The sequence below is a fragment of the Thermochaetoides thermophila genome, assembly GCF_000221225.1.
Source record: "Thermochaetoides thermophila DSM 1495 unplaced genomic scaffold scf7180000011820, whole genome shotgun sequence".
NCBI lineage: Eukaryota > Fungi > Ascomycota > Sordariomycetes > Sordariales > Chaetomiaceae > Thermochaetoides > Thermochaetoides thermophila.
This window is the reverse complement of record NW_006383036.1, coordinates 377,366-397,769: the sequence shown is the minus strand read 5'-3', so window position 1 is coordinate 397,769 and position 20,404 is coordinate 377,366. Positions and strand designations below refer to the sequence as shown.

Below are 20,404 nucleotides of genomic sequence, written 5' to 3'. Positions count from 1 at the left end.
TTCACGAGGTTTACTGGGTCGATGGGAACGATTGTGATAAGAGTCGTGGATCGAAGTTTAGGACAACTCCATGAGGCGCAGACATTGTAGTGGACTGCAACCCAGGTCTGCCTACGCCGTTACGGGGGAGAAATGAGGACGGAGTCTGTACTACAGGTGTCAAAAAACATCCCAGATTTGGCAATTGCATCATGAAATGTCCTGACTAGTCTCCATCCTTGTGGGGGAGAACCATGTATGTCCCATTGGGCAGCTCCAGTGAGTAGAATCCCTGACTCCTTCCATGCGGCACAGGGCTGGAGTAGCAGGAGAGGGAAGGCTTGACTGCCCAACCAGTATTAGCCAGCAGCCAGCAGCCAGAGTTGACCGGCATCCTGGCTAGGTGCTATGTTCAATTGGATGATATCGGGGGCTATAGTCTCAGGCATTCCTTTCCTTTCAACATTGCTGGTAAGGCGTAGCACGAGGCCGACATAGTGAGCAAGGTGAAACCGGCAGTCTCTATGAAGACTTGACCGAAAAGTCATCGGGGAGCAAGGCTGAGACAGCAGTCCAGACATCTGGTTATGCAAGAGATGCCACCCGGAGCCCAGGCGTCGGCTCGGGCTTCGTTACTATGGTGTCACAGACCCGATGCGGGGACGTGGCGCGCCCGCGTCTCCTATCGGTAGCTCCGGTGAGTGGGGGGTTTCAACCGGAGGATCGGCGATGATGGTGGGTAGAGTCCAGTCATGAGACAGTCGTACATGTAACGTTGGCTGGCAACTACCGTTATCGCCCGACGAAGGATCGGAATCAACAGGCTCATACTGTTAAGAATGGTCGCCGGCATGGTTAGCGAGACGTCTATTGAGAGTTTCGATGGCTCGGCAATCAGTCACGTGTGCCCTGCATGTTCTAGAACCTTGAAAGTTTGAGTAGATCTTCGACGTAGGAGACACAAGCTTCGAGTGCCATACTAGGTTTGGCTGGCACCTGCAGCTTGCGGGTGAAAATGTTAAAGGGGCCAAGGTACGACGCTGTGGTCAAACGGTTAGTCAAGTTGTGCTATTCATGACTTTCCGCACAAGTTTTGCTTATAGAAGAAACACATAATATTAGAAACTCAGGAGATGGCGGATATTGGTGCCTTAAGGCAGCGAGATGATTGTTTCACGAGGGATTAGGTAGATTGAAGAAGTTTATGGAAAAAAATTTTGCTGCCTAGGTACATAGTGTCCACCCTGCTGAAGCTTCATTGCCGTTGGCTCTTGTTGACATGAATGGTTGGCATCACAGCCTTCCCTAAATTTGAAAGTGTGGCTGATGCCAGTAACCCCCTGTTAGTTAGGGAGACCAATAAGAGCGGCGAGTGTTCCGCCCCACCTTTCAAGGTTGAGATGCCAACAATCCGTCCTCTCCATCGCTGTGGATGGGCTCCAGGGTGCATATCTACAATACCTTCAACCATTCAGTTCTGACAAAAACAGTTCATTGACAGCCATTTGAAACTGTTATCATAAATGTAAACCTACATAAGCGCCGCGTTCAAGTATTTTACAGTACCAAACCTGCCGAGGTACTTAGGTAGACGCTCTGTGTATGTATGGCTGCTGACTGGGGGTTGCTTGATGCCTGAGATATCTGGTACGGGTTGGGCCGCTCAGCTGGATCCTCAACAGCGAGGCTTAGACACCAAGCCCCAGTTAAGCCCGGGTTGTGGAATGCACATGATATTAAGCATGATGCAGTACAGCGAGTTCTTTCCATTGGAACTTCAAAGGATCGCTCCATGCATCTTTTAAGAGGTTTATAAACATTGAGAGCTTGATAGACAGCAAAAGTGGCTCATGGGCCACGGCCCGCTTGGAACGGTTGCTCTGAATAACAGTTAAGATTCCGTCACCTGCTTTCCGTCCTCAAACTTCTTCTGCAGTCCAACCTCTGCTCCGCGCTCCCTGGTTTTCCCGACATCGTGTCTCTCCTTGAACTTGGCTTGCTTCTCCTTGTTACCCGTCAAGTCTGCGGCTGCGCTGCCTAAAGCCCCGATAACACGGTCTCCTAAACCAGAGGCGAAGTCACGGATTTGGCCACGGGTCTCCTGTGCTCGTCCGGACATGTCTTGCTCCCGGCCAGCTTGCTTCAAGTTCTAAGTTTTTCAAGAGCTCTGAGCGTTAGTCCCCATGATGTTCTACCCTAAAGGGTTTCCAGCTTCTGGATTTACGCACCTCATCACCCACGAGATTGCCGATAAATTGCTTCGCCGTCCCGGCAGTCTGTTTCCACGACCCTTCGGGGCGGTCTGGGTGATCCTCTGCAATGGCGCCGGTAGAGGAGGAGGTTGTTCCGCGAAGCCGTGTTACTGCATGAGACTCCTCGTATTCGGAACGTGCCATACGCTGCTTCTCCTTGCCATGTTCCTGATGATCAAGTTAGTGACATCTTCTGCGCTGGTGGACATCAGGGACTACCGACCTCCTTTGAAGAATCCCCCGTCATATGGCCTATTGCGTGTTGAACTGCTCCCGTGGCAGCATCCATGCAGGCTTTGAGAGTGGAGGGAGTATCGCCTGTGTTTTCTGACATGTTTTCTTCGAATAGAAATAATAGGGGTTACAGCTGTAGGTGTAACCAAAGTCAATCAGTCGAGGGACTTCAGCATTAATTCTAGAGGTCCTATTTAAAATTTCTTGAACGGCCTCAAAAACCCTGTTTCTACAACTACACCACTGCTTCCCCGGGCAGCTTGGTACAGAATCTCGCCCACGGCGGGTGGTTCCCCTCGTCATTGATGTCATCGGTCCCGGATGAACCATGACATCATGTGTAAAGCGGTTCGGGCTTCAGGGGCGTTTTTCCAATATTTTGAAACCAGAGGTCAGAGTGGGAACATCCTGGCTTGGATTAAGATGACGTGTATTTGGAAAGATAAAATTTGACCAAGAACATCCAGAAGCTTTGAGAGAGAGTCAGCAGTATTTTGAGATCTCTAGAATTCACAAGAACTTTAATCGTTTTTATTTCTTGTATTATGCCTCTTTTGTTGTCACCCCAAACTACCAGGGAGCTCAGGTGAAGAGGGTGATGATAGCTCTTATTCCAGTTCACAAATGCAACAACTGGGTAAACAGTATTACAGATGTTCTACAAACCGTGTCAGTGCAAATGCCTGATGCAAAACCGCAAACGCCATCGCCAGGCCAGACTGGACTGGTTTCCCTGCCAATCGTTCCTGTGTGCAACAAAAAAAAAAAAAAACAAAAGCAAACAAGCAAACATTAGGTCACAAGTACAATCTCTCCATTCCCTACTCTATCGAAAGCATCGAATATGCCGAAACGATGCTACTACTACCTTTGAGACCTGTATTTATGGTGGGCAGTTGACCGAGAGTCGATACTATTGATTCAACCTGACATAGTTGCCTTCACCAAAGTCAGTCATTTAATTATTCATTTTTTTGACCCGGTTCATAGGATGCAAACTTACCAGGAAACTGCCCAACCACTCCATTCAGCCGCCCCGTCCACCATTCATTCTCATTTTGTGTCCGCTGCACCACCTCGATCACATCGCCCGCTCGGAAGCTCAGGTCTCCTTCAGCCTGAGCCGAGAAATCGTACAATGCCGTCACCGTCTCAACCTTTGGTGCCGCCAACCGTGCCGGCTTAGGCTTTGGCGGCGGTGGCGGCTTAGGCTTGGACTTGGCTGCAGCCGCAGCCGCAAGGGATGAGGCTGTTGTCGACAGAGGCTTTGCGATGCCAGGAGTGGTGCCCGGAGAGGAATACGGAGGTGGGGGACTGTCAACAGAGTCGGAGGATTGTTGCTGCCAGCTTGGGCGTGTTGAAGGGTTGTAGGCAGGGAATTTCGAGGATGCAGAAGTGGTCGTGGAAGTGGTAGCGGTGGCCGTCGCAGGAGACGTCGCTGTTGGAGAGGTGGACAAAGTTTGCGCTGATGACGTGCCGGCTGTGAGCAAACCAGCAGGCTTGGAGCCTTCAATTGCGCCAGCACCCGGGCGCTGGTACTTAGGCTCGCGCAGCCGGCCAGTGGTTCGGAAACGGGTGATAGTTAGGGCTTCTGCGCGCTCCTGGATATCACCGCGTTTCTGGATAAAGGCTTCCTCAACGTCGAGTGTCAAGTCGAAGTAACCAATGTCGACGCGCTGCATGCGTTCATGTAGCGTGTAGAAGATGTTGAGCTGCATGTAGTAGAAAGACTGGAAGAGAGGCTGGATGAACTCGCGCTCCAACTCGAACAACTTGGGCAGCTCCGCCTTGAGCAAGTCGTTGTAGTAATTGTACTCCTGCGTAGCCAGCTCCAAATCGTTTTCGACCTTCCACATCGCCTTCTCATCCTTGGACGACTTGTCCTTCTTTTCCTGCAGCTTCTTGAGGGCATTGCGGTGGCGGTCATAGTCCAGTTTCTTGTGTTCGCGCTTGGTCGCAGTCTTTCGAATTACCTTAATGACATCGAGTAGTTCAGTCGCTGGGCGAATAACCCTAGTTTCGATCATCTCAAGTTCCGGTTGCAACGTCTCCTGCAGATCCTTGACTACGGCCTCATACTCCTCGCAGGCACGGATACCGTCCGGGTTGCCGTCTACCTTGAGAGTCTCGGGATCCGACATGCGACCACTAATGGGCTTGTAGATCTCGGTCATGGCCTTGGCAAACTCGATCTGGTGCTGCAACATGCTGTTGATAGCCTCGAAGTACTTCTTGCTTTCATCGTGCAGGCGCTTCGTCTCACGCTCCAAATCCTGGAATCGGCGTTCTGCATCGATGTAGACAGCGTCTTTGGTATTGTCGCCGATATTTAGCTTTGCTTTGATTTGTTGCGGTGCCTGGACGCCAAAGGGCCTAAAGTTAGTCTCAGTTGGTTCCCGTCGTTCCTGAGGCTTCGCAACTGCGAAGTCGGGGAGCGGGGCAGCAACTGACTCGGGCGAGCCCCTTTTGAAAGCCTCGGAAGCTCATCTGGAAATATGGAGACTCGGGGGTGTCAAATGCTGATTATGCGGTAAAGAAACTTTTTTTCAAAGAATAGCAGGCGATTGAGAGGAGGGAAACTGGAGGAGGCCGGAAAAAGGGATGTGGTAAATCCGGTGTCAAGGTAGCGCTGGCGGGGCGTCAGCGAGGATCGTCTGGTATGGAGCGCAGAGGTATGTTGGGAGGATTTGTAGAGAGGATGCGCCTGATCCATGGATGCCCCTCTCCCAGGAGGCGATGACGATGCGTTCGGGGCGGAGCTGGGCTCGGCTTTGCTCAGCTCAGGCTTGGCTTATGAAAGGTGGCGCTGGCGCCCACTTTGCGGATACGGTGCGGTCGCCAGAGGTCAACCCACGGTCAAGAAACCCTCCAGTGCCAAGACCAGGGTTCAACGGCTTCGAAGCTCCTCTAGGGACGTGGGGACGCTCGATGGAGGCTTTCAGCAGTTGAGATGCCCGGTGGGAAAGCCAGAGAAAAGCTGCTGGGATAGACGGAATGTGACAAATATGCGGCTCTGACGTTACAGGGCTGCCAATACCTGTCTTGTCTTCAATTGTAATGGACAACGATCAATCGCTCCTGAGGGGCTGTTGTGATCCGTAGGGGTGTGACCAGCACATGTGCAATGGGCGTAATTCGTATGTGCTTTGTATGTTCTTACAGTACTGCTGTGCCACGGGCAGGGAGAGGGAGAGTTGGCAACTGCCACCAAAATCGCGATCCGGATTTCCAGAAGCGCAGCAGCCAGAAAGGAAGAAATGGCTGCGTCATCCCACAAGGCGCGGAGCCAAGACCAGCTTAGCCAATCAAAGGGTTCGACCCCACCAGGCTGTTCGGTCATTGGCTCGGACGGACCAGTCAAAGTGATAGAATCGCCGCTTTCCGTGGAGCAAAGCGACCCAGCGACGGAAAAGAGGACAAAACCTAAGCAAGAAACAGCTCGGTCCCGCAATCGCACTGAAAGCAATGAAACTTTTCCTCCTCGACTCCTCTCCCATCCCACCCGCCTATCATGGCTAATCTCGCCCCGTCTGTGTTGCGGCAGGCATCGCGTCTTGCTACCAGATCATCGTCGTCGACGTCGTCTCTGTTCGCTGCTGCACCTCGCCGCGCCGCGACTCTTCTTTCGCGCCGTGCGGCGATCGCTCCGGCAACCCATGCGCACCCCTCCCGCCGCGCATCCAGGAGCTATGTAACCGACACAAAAGCCGACAATGCTCAGGCTCAGACCGAGGCAGCTGTCAGGTTAGACAGCCAGGAGCTTGAGAAGGCAGAGAAGTCAGTCCCGTCGTTCGAGGCGCAGAATGGCTCGACGACCCACGTCAGCCCGATGGCTGGTAGGAGTTTACCCTCGGCCGACTTCACGATTGATATTGGACATGCTTGTTTCTGACCTCCTCCTCTCCAGACATCCTGAAGGGTGCTACCCGGATGGGCGAAGGCCAGCGGCCCATCTACCTCGATATGCAAGCTACAACTCCCGTCGACCCGCGGGTGTTGGACGCCATGCTGCCCTACTATGTCGGCATCTTCGGTAACCCCCACTCGCGGACACACGCCTACGGCTGGGAGACCGAGCGTGCTGTTGAGAAGGCCCGTGAGCACATCGCTGCCTTGATCGGCGCCGATCCCAAGGAAATCATCTTTACCAGCGGTGCTACCGAGAGTAACAATATGAGCATCAAAGGTGTCGCCCGCTTCTTTGGCCGCACTGGCAAGAAGAGGCACATCATCACCAGCCAGACAGAGCATAAGTGTGTGCTTGATAGCTGCCGGCATCTCCAGGATGAGGGCTACGAGGTCACTTATCTACCTGTTAACAATAAGGGCCTCATCAATTTGGACGAACTCAGGGATGCCATCCGTCCTGATACTGCCCTGGTCAGTATTATGGCTGTGAACAATGAAATCGGCGTCATCCAGCCCATTGCAGAGATTGGCAAGATTTGCCGCGAGAAGAAGGTGTTCTTCCACACCGATGGTGCTCAGGCCGTCGGCAAAATTCCGATCGACGTCAACGCCATGAACATCGATCTCATGTCTATTTCCTCCCACAAGATTTATGGACCTAAGGGCATCGGTGCTTGCTACGTGCGCCGCCGCCCAAGGGTCAGGATCGAGCCCATCATCAGCGGCGGTGGGCAGGAGCGTGGTTTGCGCAGTGGTACACTGGCTCCTGCCCTTGTCGTCGGCTTTGGAGAGGCGTGTCGCATCGCCAAAGAGGAGCTTGAGGTACGTTCTCGCCCCCGTTTGCCCTAACGTTTTTACCAGCGTTGCTTGTTGCTTTCAAGTGGTCACCGCCCTCGATGATGAGCTGCTTTACAATACATGCATGGCTTTCTGAAGTCCCCTGACAAGGATTGTTATGTTGAATTAGAGCACCTTCTCTGAGTTTTTTTTCTTTGGTTTATGGGTCTACTTACTTTCTCCTTTCGCGGTTACTTACCTCTGAAACGTCGCTAATCCTTCGAACTCCGCAGTATGACCTCAAGCACGTCAAGCGACTCTCGGAGCGTCTCCTCAAGGGAGTACTTTCTATCGAGTGCACCCACCAAAACGGTGATCCCGAGAACGGCTACCCGGGTTGTGTCAATGTGTCTTTTGCTTACGTCGAGGGCGAGTCACTCCTGATGGCTCTCAACGACGTCGCGCTCTCTTCGGGTAGCGCCTGCACATCGGCATCACTGGAGCCCAGTTACGTGCTTCGTGCACTGGGTAACAGTGATGAGAATGCTCACTCCAGTATCCGTTTCGGTATCGGTCGCTTCACCACAGAAGCTGAGATCGATTACGTCGTTAAAGCTGTCCAGGATCGTGTCGGCTTCCTGCGCGAGCTGAGCCCCCTGTGGGAGCTGGTGCAAGAGGGTGTCGATCTGAACACGATTGAGTGGACTCAGCATTAAAGCTTATTGAAAGAAACAAGTCAGGAGAAGGAAAATTATTGATTGGTGGGCCATGAGACATGGATTTCTGTGATTTCTTTTGACCTTTGATCTTGATATTCGGCGGAGTTTATATCTGGGACCCGGTTTGGGACACATCACACATCACTCGGCTTTTCTTGGGGAAAAGGCAGGGCGATGGAGTGTGATACGGCAAATGATTACATGATATTTCAGGTGGCAGGTGGTCAGGCTGGCAGGTAGAACATGACATTGGTATGCCCACATAATGGGCAATCAAGGAAGCAAGCAGATGGCGACAAAAGCACAAAAAAAAGGGAGAACTGATGGAATAAACCGCAACGTCTAGTCTTCCAGGCCGGGATGCACTACACCAGCAACCCACAGCGTTAGCTCCCTACCTCCCTTGCGATCTGTAATAATAGACACGTATTGTACCTCTGAGTATCTCTCTGTCTCTGGTTGAGGTCTTCGTCGCACGATGCTATCTCGGAGGGGAAGTAAGGTCAGTAGAAGATACCTTTCGTGAAGATCGCGGCAAGCGCGCCAACTAGCAGTTCGCAAGAACCTTAATGTCGAAAAAACCGCGTAGGATTTCTTCTCTTACACGCCGGGCAAAATTAATATGTCGGGCAAAATAAGAAATTAGGCCAGAAGCTCTGGCAACAAACACCCCGCATTTTCGTCTCGCATTTGCGGCCCGCATTCTGAGCCGCACTTAGGCATCGATACCGGTAGTAAAGCCACAGCAGAACGGGGAAGTCTTCCATTACTGTCGCTGTGCGTGAGGTTGTATGGAAGTTCTTTCACCCTCGTGGAGGGCTTCTATGCGACGCGGGGCCTTCAGTTAAGGCTCTTTTCATCTGCAACACATCTTGCAGGCCGACCTGATGAAGTTGCATCAGCCGGCGTGACAAGAGCCGCATAATCGGTATTTTCCTGGCAATATCTGACTAACCTGTCAGAGGATCGTGTGGGGGGTTTCAGGAAGCCAGGGAGGAAAGTGGGTGTCAACGGTTTTCTCTCCTGGATTCCTATTCGTTCGAATTCTCTGAGACTTTATCTTCCTACAGTATGGTTCAAGTGTCCTCTTGCAGTTAGGGTCTCACGCCGAGTCTTGGCTTTCGCAGGCAAGGCAGACCGTAAGGCGTCTCTTGAAGATTGCCAGGTAGAGCTCTAGGGTTGGCTGCAGGTCAGCCTCTGGTCCAGTTTGGATGGTCTTAAAACAGGCCCGAGAAACTGAGCAGTTGTGATTTGCTCTTCCCACTCAAACTACTGGTTATCGTAGAGTCTAGATTCTAGCGACGCCTTGAAATGAACATTTCACAAAGCTAAAATGCTTCGACCCGGTCTGAGGCTCAGCCAATTCTTAGGCATCGCCAGATTTTTTTTTCTTGATTCGTCTATTGTACGCATTATGATAAACATGCAGGGATTTGAAAAGGTACCTAGTTCCCGAGTGTGTGCAATCGTGGGACACATGTCGTAAATGTATGGTGAGCTTGCCTGACTACATCTTCGGAACACCCTGTGACGAGATCACTCTGCATGGTATAGCGGAGAAACCCGTTTAAGAAGGTGATTGAATTGTGTTTTCTCCCTAGAGCATAGCTGTCTTGGAAACGATGCCTAACTGCAAGTTGGATTTTTGGTTCGAGAATTCTGCATTTTTTTTCGTTGCCACTGTTCTCCCTGAGCTGGTTGGTCTAGACTCAGCCTGCCAATGTTTTCTCATTGACCCGAAAAGGCTCGGGAGTGAAGGTAAAACATGGTCAGGTATCAAAGCAAGGCCCGCTTGTGATCCCATGCAACGCCTATGCCCCTCCGGTTGGTCGAGATCTGTTCGAACCCGTGTACCAGTGTTATTGGTCAGTTAAGGGAAACTATCATCTATCCGTGATACAAGTTGGGTCTCTGCTGTTGGGCTTTGCATTCAGTTCGTGACAGCGCTGCAAAGTGATAGCCGCGACTAATCCCCAAGTAGCTAGCTGGAACAAATGATACCCAAGGAACTTTGCATGGCGAGGATGTAACCTTCGGAAATGTTCGTGGTGTGAGATCTGTGTGCTTTTTGATAGTGCCATCTTCCAGGTGGTAATTGTTTTTCCCTTTGTCAGGGCCCCTGGGAGTTGAAGGAGCTGAAGAGCCAATGCCAATGCCTGAGATGTTTCCAGGATATAGTGCGGTTCCAGGGAGGTAGATCTTTGGATCGAATGAGACAAATACTAATGGCAACTGAACATCGTTCTCTTTTCCTGTCGCGTAGATGATAGAACGGTCATCCCATGCTCCGTACATTTTATATCCAGAACCGGGTGGATTAAGAATGGCGTAAAGTGTGTCGAGCGCTGGATCACAAACGGTTTTGTTAGGTTCAGGAGGCCAGAAGTGGCTTTCTTGCTTGTAAATATCGTCAAATGGTTTCCAGAATGTATCGTTTTGTGTGTCCGAATGAAGTATTGTCGATGTGAGTTTTGTTTGCTCAATTTCATTGGGTTTCCGTAAGCGTCGCGAGCATCCTCGTAGGCGAATTCTTGGGGAATCGGCTACTGAACGCATTTCAGAGGTGTCCAAAACATCAATATATGTCTGACAAGATGGATGGTATGCTCTGACAGGACAAGAACGTAGTATTATCCCAAACGTTGAATCGTCTGCGTCGGGGTGGACCTGATGGGGATCTCTTTTCGGCAATAAGAGTGAACCAGTCCCTAGCTGCCCCGGATCCGGGTCGTAGAGCTCTGTGTAGGAGTGCTCTGGTGAGTCGGCTGTAATGTCATGTTCCGCTTGAGGTTCGTCAGACTCATCCAGTGTGTTCGCAGCGTCAAAGTCGATGACGCTAGTGTAAGCAATCCGACGACAATGGGGTTGCCCCCATAGCCATTCTCTCCTGACCTCTAACGCTTTCAGTTGCCCAGTGGCCTCGTCCTGGAACAATGTGAGAAAGTTCCATCTGTTGTCTATAGGCCCTTCTTTTTCGTCCCTTCTCCAACATCGACGCTTTGGTGCTGTCTCAAGGTGCGATAACCCATCATGAGATAAAGGAAACCTTACACATGTGTAGTAGGAGCCAAAGTCGGGCTTAGGAGAACCAGGACTTGAATAGGAAGAGATACCATAAAAGTATCCATCCAGGATACCGAACCAGACGTCCATGCCCAAATCGGCACCCATAATCTTGGGGATAACGAGCGCTTCTTCCAGCCACTTGCCCAAGGCCAAGTCAAACCCTCGTATGACCCAGAGATAATCTCCCACTGGGCTCCTTTCTGACCTTGTCCCATAGTAAAGGAAATCTCGATTGTTCCTCACAAACAGCTTAGTTGTGGACTCGAGTGATTTTGCTGTATGAATCTGTCCTTTCCATGGATTGAAGGCCACCAGAACACTTTCTGGGGTGCAGGTTTCGGCAGGTTGTTGAATAAACAGACAAGAGATGATCTCATGTGAATAATGCAAAAGTTTGAACTGATACTTCGACCAAGACTTCGAGTCTTGAATAGCACTCCTGAGAAGCACGGTGATGTCAACAGCAACCTCATGGATAGCTGATCGATGAAGATCGAGGATGCGAAGCTTGTGGCCCTGATGATAAAACAGAAGACCATCTTCATACATCCATTGCTCTGCATAACCGACGATTGCCACAAGGTATGGCGAAACAGATGAAGTCGCCTCCCTCCGCTTGATTAATCGTCGAAGCTCACGAGGGTATTGATGCGTTAGTTGTGCATCACGAGCCTCGCGGGTATGAGGGGCCTTGGTCTGAGCAGATAAAGCGTCAGCTGGACTAATTTTTTTTTTTTTCCCCTCAATAGTAAGGCAACCTGGAAGAATGACGTACCTCAAGCAGCCGTTTTGCAATGCTTGGTTCGTAGATCAAAAAGAGGAAGCTTTTACATGATAAACTGAGGCTCCAGATGTCCGCAAGGTCAAGATGTTGGACCACATAGAAAATGAGTTCATATGGCAGTTTGAATAAGGCCATGAGGATTACACAGATAGAACGTTGAAGATTCTGAAGCTATTGGACGGCAGAATCCGTGGTGATTGTTAGAGCCAGGACCATGGAGGTCTTGAAGACGTTGGAGTCTGACAATTGAGCAAGATGAGCCGAGAAAAAGGGAGGGAGTTGGAAAGGGGACGTGAGAGAGATGCGGGAAGAAGTGTCCATGTGGTCCAGTATTTTTAGGTAGGCGATCAGAGACAAGGAAGTGCTGTTTCGCACTTTGACGTCAAGGGGAACAGGACTGAACAAAGTAAAGGGATACTGCATCTCTATATACACATTCGAGGTCAGCAGCTCATGGCCTTAAAGAAACATATGAGGGCTAGCAACTTGGGTCAAGAGCCTCATCACCTGAAACGCCACTCCAATACGAATGTATGGTTTCTTCAAACGCCGGAACACATTCTGGAACCAGGACCAGGGATGCATGCGGCTAGGCAATGCAGGGCCAAGTATCTGATCGAGCTGCCCGGAGGATGTTAATTGAAACTAGTCACAAGGTGGAAGACTGCACTTCTGGATAGTGAGAGGGTGACCGGACCCCGCCCTCAATTTCAAGTCCATATGGGCGTGGTGCTGTTGTTGTGGGCTGTGTTGCAATACAGTATTCTGCATGAGGCTCTGCGCTATCACGCAGGGACGGGCAACGGTGCAAATGATCGGTATCTCCGCAGTCGGAAGATCGCATTGATGATTCCATAGTTGTACACCGCAAATTCCACAAACGTTACCTAATTACCGTTGCGAGTAACAGTGTAATGAGGATGTCCGTTATCACTTCTCTCGAGAAAGGATGTTACTCGTCTGCTTCCCAAATTACCTTGGATAGAGGAGAATGCAATCGTGGTGTGGGGAGTTCAAGCTCTGGTGATCAGAGTGGCCAAAACGAACGGTTTGGGCTATTTCTTGCGGGTAAAGTGGTTTGAGAGGAGAAACGAAGCTCAAGCTGACGTTGGGGCATTTTATAGGCTTTTGTAGCACTATTGTACCTCCGTTACGTGCTGTATACCTGCCGAGTACCCTGTTCGGTGCCACTGCCCCGGTACCTAAAGAGAAGGTACTCAAAGCACGAGCACTAGTACATCATGGATGCGGCTCTGCTCGATGTGGCGTGGTATAGCCACCGGGCGCTCCAAATTTTGTTGGGGCTACTGTGGCGTGTAAGCTGGAAAAATTTTTTCGATACAGAAATTGGCCGATCAGGTTGCAAGATTTCCGGTGCTTCGCTTTCTGGGTATTGATGAGCGATGCGCTATACTCCGAGCCTTGGTTCCTTTGCGCTATACTGCCACTAAAACCCAACTTTCGGGACCCAAATAACTAGGTATAACCACCTATATACCACGCACAATGCTTATATATACTATCCATTGGTATTTTCAGATTCAGCCAGTAAGAGTTTGGAGAGGAGAGAAGAAGGGCTCAACCCTGTATACCGCCTTTACGCGGGATTTTCAAGATTATGCTCAGGAACCGTAGTTGACGTGTTGCGGCGTTGTACCCCTCATTTGTACTACCTGTGATGCACGTATTCGGCTTGCTGCAAGCATTTCTCTAGCAACATATACTGCATACGCTAGCACTTTATGCGATAATTGCTCGTACGGTGGGGGTACATATTAGCCCGAAGCAGCTTTGTGCCTATGTCCCAAATGTGCCTTTGTCGCGCCATACTTCGCCGAGAGATGCGACCATCCCCGAGACCTTGGCGTCACCTTTAAATCTGCTGGCAGTTTCACCCTTGTTTACCCCCCATTCGCTCCGCTGCGAACTTGAAACTTCTGTGGGACACTGCGAGTTATGCGCATTCAAGTTTTTATATAGGTGCTTATCTAATGCAGGTAAAAAGATCAGTGCTGCGTGCTTCCATAAGATAGAGTGGTCGAGAATTGAATTGATACCCAGCAGTGCCTGGGTTCTGTGCCTGTTTCAATGGTGCCCGATAAAGTTTGATAAACAGCCCGATAACCTAGCGATCCTTAGGGGCCTAAGATCACCCACATGGCGGATGCAACCTTGGAGCGTTTACCAGAATGGTACCGACGTGGCTTTATAAAAGCTAACAATTGTGTGTGTGTGCTGTGTGTTTCCGTGGCTTCAAATTGACATGACCTTCCAGATTAAGTTGCGTTATAGGATGGGAGAAAACGAATCCGCCCAAGAGACACCAGGTAAGCAGTCTGACGTAAGGCGTCGTGTGCAGAGTGAATCGTGAGACGTTTGTTTGCCACCATCCAAACCGAATTATCTAAGTGTGGATGTCTTTGAGCTGAGAGACGCCAGAGCGCTTGCTCGCTAACCTTTACAGCAGCACCAAAGGGTGGGGTCCTACGGGGTAGTACTTGGGATCCAAGATCTTACAGCACGTTGCAACAGGTAATATGAACGAAATAGATCAAGAAAAACATTCAACAAAGGTCGATTATATCACATATACATGAATAGTATGGTAGGGAAATAATAGGGCTGTAGATATCGGCAAATGTTCACTTCATATCACTGAAATCTTGATTGGCTCATAGCTGAAGATATGCCCTGCATTATCAGGGTCGCGTGTTGCCATTAAAACGGCTCAGCTCCTAAAAGGGGCAGATGTGCCGCTGCGATGATCTTTTGTGTAACTTTGAACAAGCTGCTGTAAGACCAGTAATCATGGCATGAAATTCTTTTTGTTATTTCAGCAAAAATCTAGACAACATCTTTGCTTAAATGTTCTTGGTAGGAGCTAGGAGATGACATTTGGAGCACAGTGACAATGTGCCCGGTTTGTACATCTCCATCGTTAGCGACATTATCCCCGAGGTGCGGACAGGAAAGATACAGCCCCTGAACGGGCTTGTCGTCGGTTCAGAAAACAACAAAGCCATGTGTAGAGGGCCAGTTCGCGCCAACGAGCTGGGACTTGAGGGTGATGAGCATGACCCAATATTCCGCGAGGAAACTTACAAGGCCATTCATCTGCCACATATTACTGTCCAGGCAACCTCCCCTGCTGGTTAATTGGCACTTTTACGATCACTCCCTATATAAGATGGGATCGGAAAGTAGGAGTGTGTTTCCAAACAAACAAAGGGTCCAAAAATAGCAAGCAAGCAAGGGAGAAGGGGGCAGTGAAGAAGGCTTTGAAGTGGAAAATCTATGGGGTTGTGGAGCGGGAGAAGATCATGGGCCGGGTCCTCGAGGCTCTGAGAGACGCCAGATTGGAAGATGATGAGCTCGGGATCAAGACTGAATCTCATGTCAAGTCCGATTCGGCAACGGGCTGGCCAGGGCATATTCTATCGTTGACGGAGACCTTCGAAGACTTCGTGTGGCTATGGCACCCCAAGAACACAGCCGAAATAGATCGAAATACCTTCACAAACGGGCTGAAGTTGGGCACACACTGCAGGTAGGTGCAGTCACAGCCCCAGCCCCCCTTACAGCTAGCGGTGTAAGCCATCATATTTTCGTTGCCGGTGGTGTTGGTATTACAGCATTTGTGGTGCTCTTGGAGCATTACAAGAGCATCCATTACAGCTTCGAAGTGCACTTCACAGTTCGGTCAGCTGTAGGTGTGCTGTTCCGCGAGCATCTGGATTAGCTTGGAGACGCTGTAATAGTCTACGACAAGGCCTCAGGCAATCGACTCGATGTATCCAGAATCACACGTGAGAGACCATGGAACTCACATCTCTATTTTGGCGGGGCCCAGAAAGCTCATGGGCGAAGCAGTCAAGGAATTCCGAGCGCTCAGTGTGCCTGAAACAGCTGTCCAATTTTGAAGCCTTTGAAGCTTACGTCTCAGGTGATCTATTCAAGGTGATTATAGCCAATAAGGGCAAGATCATTGAAGTTAGTGAAGGTGAACGCTTTGGAATGTCTCCAGAGTTTCAAGGTGTTCCCTCTAGTTGTTGCGTTGGGAACTGTGGAACGTGTCGAGTATTTCTCAAACAAGGGCGGGTTGACCATCGTGGGACCGCGCTAGCCGATGAGAAAGCCACGTCTATGCTGTCTTGCATTAGCCGTGGAATTGGCTGTATTACCATTGGGATATAGAACCTAGTTTGTGCGTGACAAGGAAGAACTGCAGAGATGGGACTGGTTAGATCAGAGCCCAACTGCTAGATGCCAAGGGCAACCAGCTGGTGATTTGACACGGTTCTGGCTTCAGTTCTGAGGCGGCTGAAACTATCTGAGAGGTTTCGGGCAAGTTAGCATCTAAAGAAGGCAGGATGATAATTCCTTTAGGCCACATGATTGATGCCAACCTTAATGCTAAGAGAGGACGCGGTATAGGAGAAATTGGAAGAGGTCATAGTGCTTCAATTCTTCTCGATCGAAACGTGGTTAATACGTAGTCAAACCTCGTTATCGATTTGTTGCAACTGTTTTTGATTGGATTGTGTTCACTTTGGCTGGTAGGCTGGCAGATGACCTAACATAGATGATCATACGGCCTCCACATGCTTCGCTCCTATCTTGCTCACTGAGAATCACTGGAAACAGAAACATCGGTTAAGGTAGTGGCTAGGAACCAGGATGGTGTGCTAAGTACTCAGTGGTACTGTGACCATGACCATGAGAGCTGGATCAATACCGCTCAAGTGGCGAACACGGAGGCCAGTTGACGGCTGAACCACCTTCCACCACTTTTCACTGGACATAGGAGGGTTTCACCTGTAGATGGGTGGCAATCCTCCAGCAACACGTTGGCATCATAAGGAACTATCAAGATTCGACACCCCATCCAGGACCTTGGCCTTTTTGATGTAGCGATTGGGGAGGTACGTAGAGAGACCAGGACGAGGAAATAACCATCGGAACGTGAGCATCTAAACAAGGCTGTGAAGCTAATTGCATCAAGGCAAGTGTAACAGTAAATCGTACTCAGTTGGCAGATGCAGACGGAAAATCCCGAGGAAGTAGCTATCCTCACTTTTTGCTATGGCTCACGCAAACACGCCGGCTCACCGCATACTTCGTACATATGCGCTTAGTTGGTACTGAAGTGGCGGTAACCCTGCCAGCTAAGAGGAAACTCGGGACGTGGCCTGATACAATGGGCCAGACCAAGGATACTTGGAATATCAGCAGCCATTCCATTGAACTCTAGAAGCAGCTAAGTCTGCGAGTCGAAGATGAGACTGAGACAGTTTGATGTCGTCCAGGATCAAGGCCGCAAGAAGAAACATATTCACTCTTGTTAGAGCAGGATGTGCGACCAAGTTGACACATTGGAAATGGGAAAATGGTGGGATGCCAAAGAGGTATATAAAAAAATCGAAAAAGCAGGGTGCATCCTCATTGAGCCATCGTTGATGGCAGGCAGTTAAGAAAATTGAGCAACACCAACCACACCAAAATGTCATGCCGAATGAAAGCCATGAGCATCACTGGATCAACAATCCAACTAGGAGCATTGAACTCCATGCTGTCAGAACAGATGGACGGTTATCTGGGGGACAACGGGTAGAAAATAAAGAACCAGAGTAAGTAGGGAAGAGGGGTTCACGCTGTAAAGTTGGAGACACCGAAGAGCAGTTGGTCACTGGGGAAGGATGGAGATGACAAAAACAAGATACAATCAGGGGAAGAGGATCGTAATTTAAATATAAGAATGGGTGTACTTTCAGAAACGACAAGTTGGCGCAGTCCTCAACACCGGTCGTAGGATGCGGAGGGCTGGAGGTCGCTTCACTGGGCGGAGAAAAGCCCACACAGCGCGCTGATCGCGCTCAGCCTTGTTCTGTAAAGGTGTGGGTCCTTATCGGACAGCGGTTCGTTGCTACAGCATATAAACCAATAATATGCAGGCGATAAAATACGTTGTTTAAAGTGGGGCCCAATTTTTCCAACTCGCGACTCCGGGGCAGCTGGATCTTGCGCCATGATTCTCGATGGCAATCTTCATCCTCAGCAACCAAGATGGCGTCAAATATTCCGTCAACAATAGGAGAATTCTCCGTGCTTCCTGTATCAATACCGCCACTGCCATCGTTCCCTAAAAATGTCGTCCATTACCTTTATGTACGCAGGCATGCGCCCAAGATTCCAACGCCCACCGATAGTCGCAGCTTGTTCGTGACCAACGTGCCCGTCGACAGCACCGAAGCCCATCTGCGCGCCCTCGTCACGTCGCTTGTCGGCACAGGCCGCTTCGAGAAGGTCACTTTTGAAGACGAGAGCAAGCAGGAGCATTCGCTTGAGGGCAAGTCCATCATCGACGCCGCCCAGCCGGTCCATGCTGCTCGGCTCCTCCAAGCACATATCAAGAAACGCAAACGTGACGATGAAGAAGCCCAAGAGGAGGCTGCGGCGCGTCTTCCGAGCACATGGACACGGCCTCTCCGGAGAAGTGGAAGCACCGCGGTGGTGCTGCTGGCCGATGAAAAGAGTGTTGAGCAGGTCCTGAAGGCGATAGCCAAAGTGCACAAGACGAAGAAATATCCTGTATGGGGCGGCGATGGTCTACCGGATAGCAAGATGCCTCCGCTAGGTCCAGTGTGGCTCAAATCGCACAACAGGCTCTCTTTCCCAGATCCCAGCATGCTCCAGGCATCGGTTGATGCTTTCTCTACGTTGTTCGCGCGGCGCGAACAGGAGGCGGCTGAAATTGCGAAGAGGCTGCGCAACGAACCAGACGAGGATGGGTTTGTTACGGTTACGCGTGGTGGACGCAACGCACCGGCCAGCCGTACCGAGGCCGAGGAAGCCAAGCGCCGGATGCTGGAGAAAGAGAACAAGAAGAAGGAGGAGCTCGCCAATTTCTACCGGTTCCAGCTGCGCGAGCGCAAGAAAGCCGAGGCAGCAGAGCTACTCAAGCGGTTCGACGAGGACCGCAAGAAGCTGGAGGAGCTCCGTGCGAAGAAGGGGAAGTTTGTGCCCGAGGCATGAAGCATGGAGAAGCATTGGCTTGGAGAATAGCCAAAAGTCACCCACCTTTCTCCTCCCTTCCTCCGTGCCACACCAGTTACTCCAAATACCGCCAGTGGCAACCTTCTGGCCGAGCCTCGCTTTTACTCGGTCTCGGAAAGCTCAAAGCTGGCTGGATGGCTCGGCCAGCGTTTGTAGGAGTGCAGGTGAGTGGTTTTCTTCCCTGTTTCTTCGCTTCGTCTCTTCCACTGTTCCATGATGACGCACGCGGGGCCATCAGACCACCCTAGTCCTGTCACTTGGAAAGTAGCGTTTCCATGTGATGGAGGGGTTGAATGTCGACAAAAACCGCGCTTACGACAAATCTTCTCACCCATATCTGATGCTTCACCATGTTTGGCGCATGTCAAGCTATGGCTGGATCCTTGTTTGCTTCTGGTGAAAGGGCGCGTGGGTATGCAGGCTGAGGCTGACGTTGGCAGGCGGCATAGAGAACCTACCCTACCGACATCAAGCGGGATGTCACAAAAAAAAACCTTCTGGTATCCAATTACAGCCGTTTCTATAATTTGCGATGCTATTATCCATGCGCCTGCATGGTGGCTTTGGTGGGCGTTGTACGTTTGTTCGGCACACGGCACATGTCAACTGTTCTGCCCCCGATACCCCCAAGACATGTTGCCGCGGTTAGCTGCAGGGAGCGGGCACTACCCGTGTTCGGGTCATGTTGTCGTTTGTAATTATCCAACTTTGGGTGAACCCCCCCCAAGATGTCTGCGAAACAATGTGGGGAAGAATAAATCCGTATGGGAAGGTAATCAAAGAATCGTGATGAGGAAAGTTGCCGCAAAATGGAACATGTACAGCGGCATATGTAGACTTCATTTTGGATGAGGTACTTTGGGGGCGTCTGCTAGATCCATTTGTCTGCCTGCTCTGTAAGGAAATCTGCAGCACCTGCACCGGACAGCACAGGACCGCAGCCGACCAATCCGGCTAGGCTTTTGAAACCCGAAAATATGGATCAGCAGCCAGCAATATGCAGGCCTTTTCTCCCGTATGGTACGACGAACCGGCCGGCGTGACGGGGCACCGCTGCAACGGGCATGTGGATGGTCGCCGATTACGTTTGGGTTAGGGTTATCCGTGAGCAAGCCAAGATCCTGCGTGGGCGTTCGCGCCGATCCCTGTCGTCCTGCACGCATTGCCACGGCAACGCCCCGCCAAATAAACAGCACCTGTGGACGTAGGCGCGGGATTAGGAATGGCCTGGGCGCCGCATTTTGCCCAAGCTTATGAGAGCCAAACTCGGGAACCGCTTCTTCAAAGCATTTGATTACGGAGTGGCATTGAGCCCAATTGGTTTTTGATCGTTACTTGATTCCGTTGTCGACGCGAACGCGCGAGGCGAAACCGGCGAGACAAATCCGATATTTTGATTGGATTTTTGTTTTCCCTTTTTGGACCGTGACCATTGGGGTGCGACCGGGTCTCCCCTTTTTTCCCACATGCAGTTTCTGCATGCCCAACATCTGCCACCGCCATCTGCCGTTGTCACCATTATCACGTACGGGAGGAGCAGCCAGCACAAGAACGAGGTGTTTCGCGAACGAAATTACGAAGGCCGACGAGAGCGTTTCTGAACGAATGAAGTTGTGGCGCCGGCTACCAGG

At 50.7% G+C, this 20,404-nt stretch overlaps 3 protein-coding genes across 3 annotated transcripts; 2 read left to right on the top strand and 1 right to left on the bottom strand.

Moving 5' to 3' along the window:
- Positions 1–1,870: 1,870 nt before the first annotated feature.
- CTHT_0051240 (putative hmp1 protein) lies at positions 1,871–4,952 on the bottom strand (the record flags this gene model as incomplete). Its single annotated transcript, XM_006695403.1, has 5 exons — positions 1,871–2,128; positions 2,208–2,399; positions 2,455–2,549; positions 3,469–4,822; positions 4,917–4,952. 5 exons carry the CDS (start codon positions 4,950–4,952, stop codon positions 1,871–1,873), a joined length of 1,935 nt encoding a protein of 644 aa, XP_006695466.1.
- A 1,024-nt stretch (positions 4,953–5,976) lies between these two features.
- CTHT_0051230 (uncharacterized protein) lies at positions 5,977–7,867 on the top strand (the record flags this gene model as incomplete). The annotated part of the gene is made up of 3 exons (XM_006695402.1): positions 5,977–6,301; positions 6,373–7,196; positions 7,445–7,867. The coding sequence occupies 3 exons, from the start codon at positions 5,977–5,979 to the stop codon at positions 7,865–7,867; spliced, it is 1,572 nt and encodes a 523-aa protein (XP_006695465.1).
- Positions 7,868–17,783: 9,916 nt separating this feature from the next.
- CTHT_0051220 (uncharacterized protein) lies at positions 17,784–18,752 on the top strand (the record flags this gene model as incomplete). The annotated part of the gene is made up of 1 exon (XM_006695401.1): positions 17,784–18,752. The coding sequence occupies one exon, from the start codon at positions 17,784–17,786 to the stop codon at positions 18,750–18,752; it is 969 nt and encodes a 322-aa protein (XP_006695464.1).
- Positions 18,753–20,404: the final 1,652 nt, after the last annotated feature.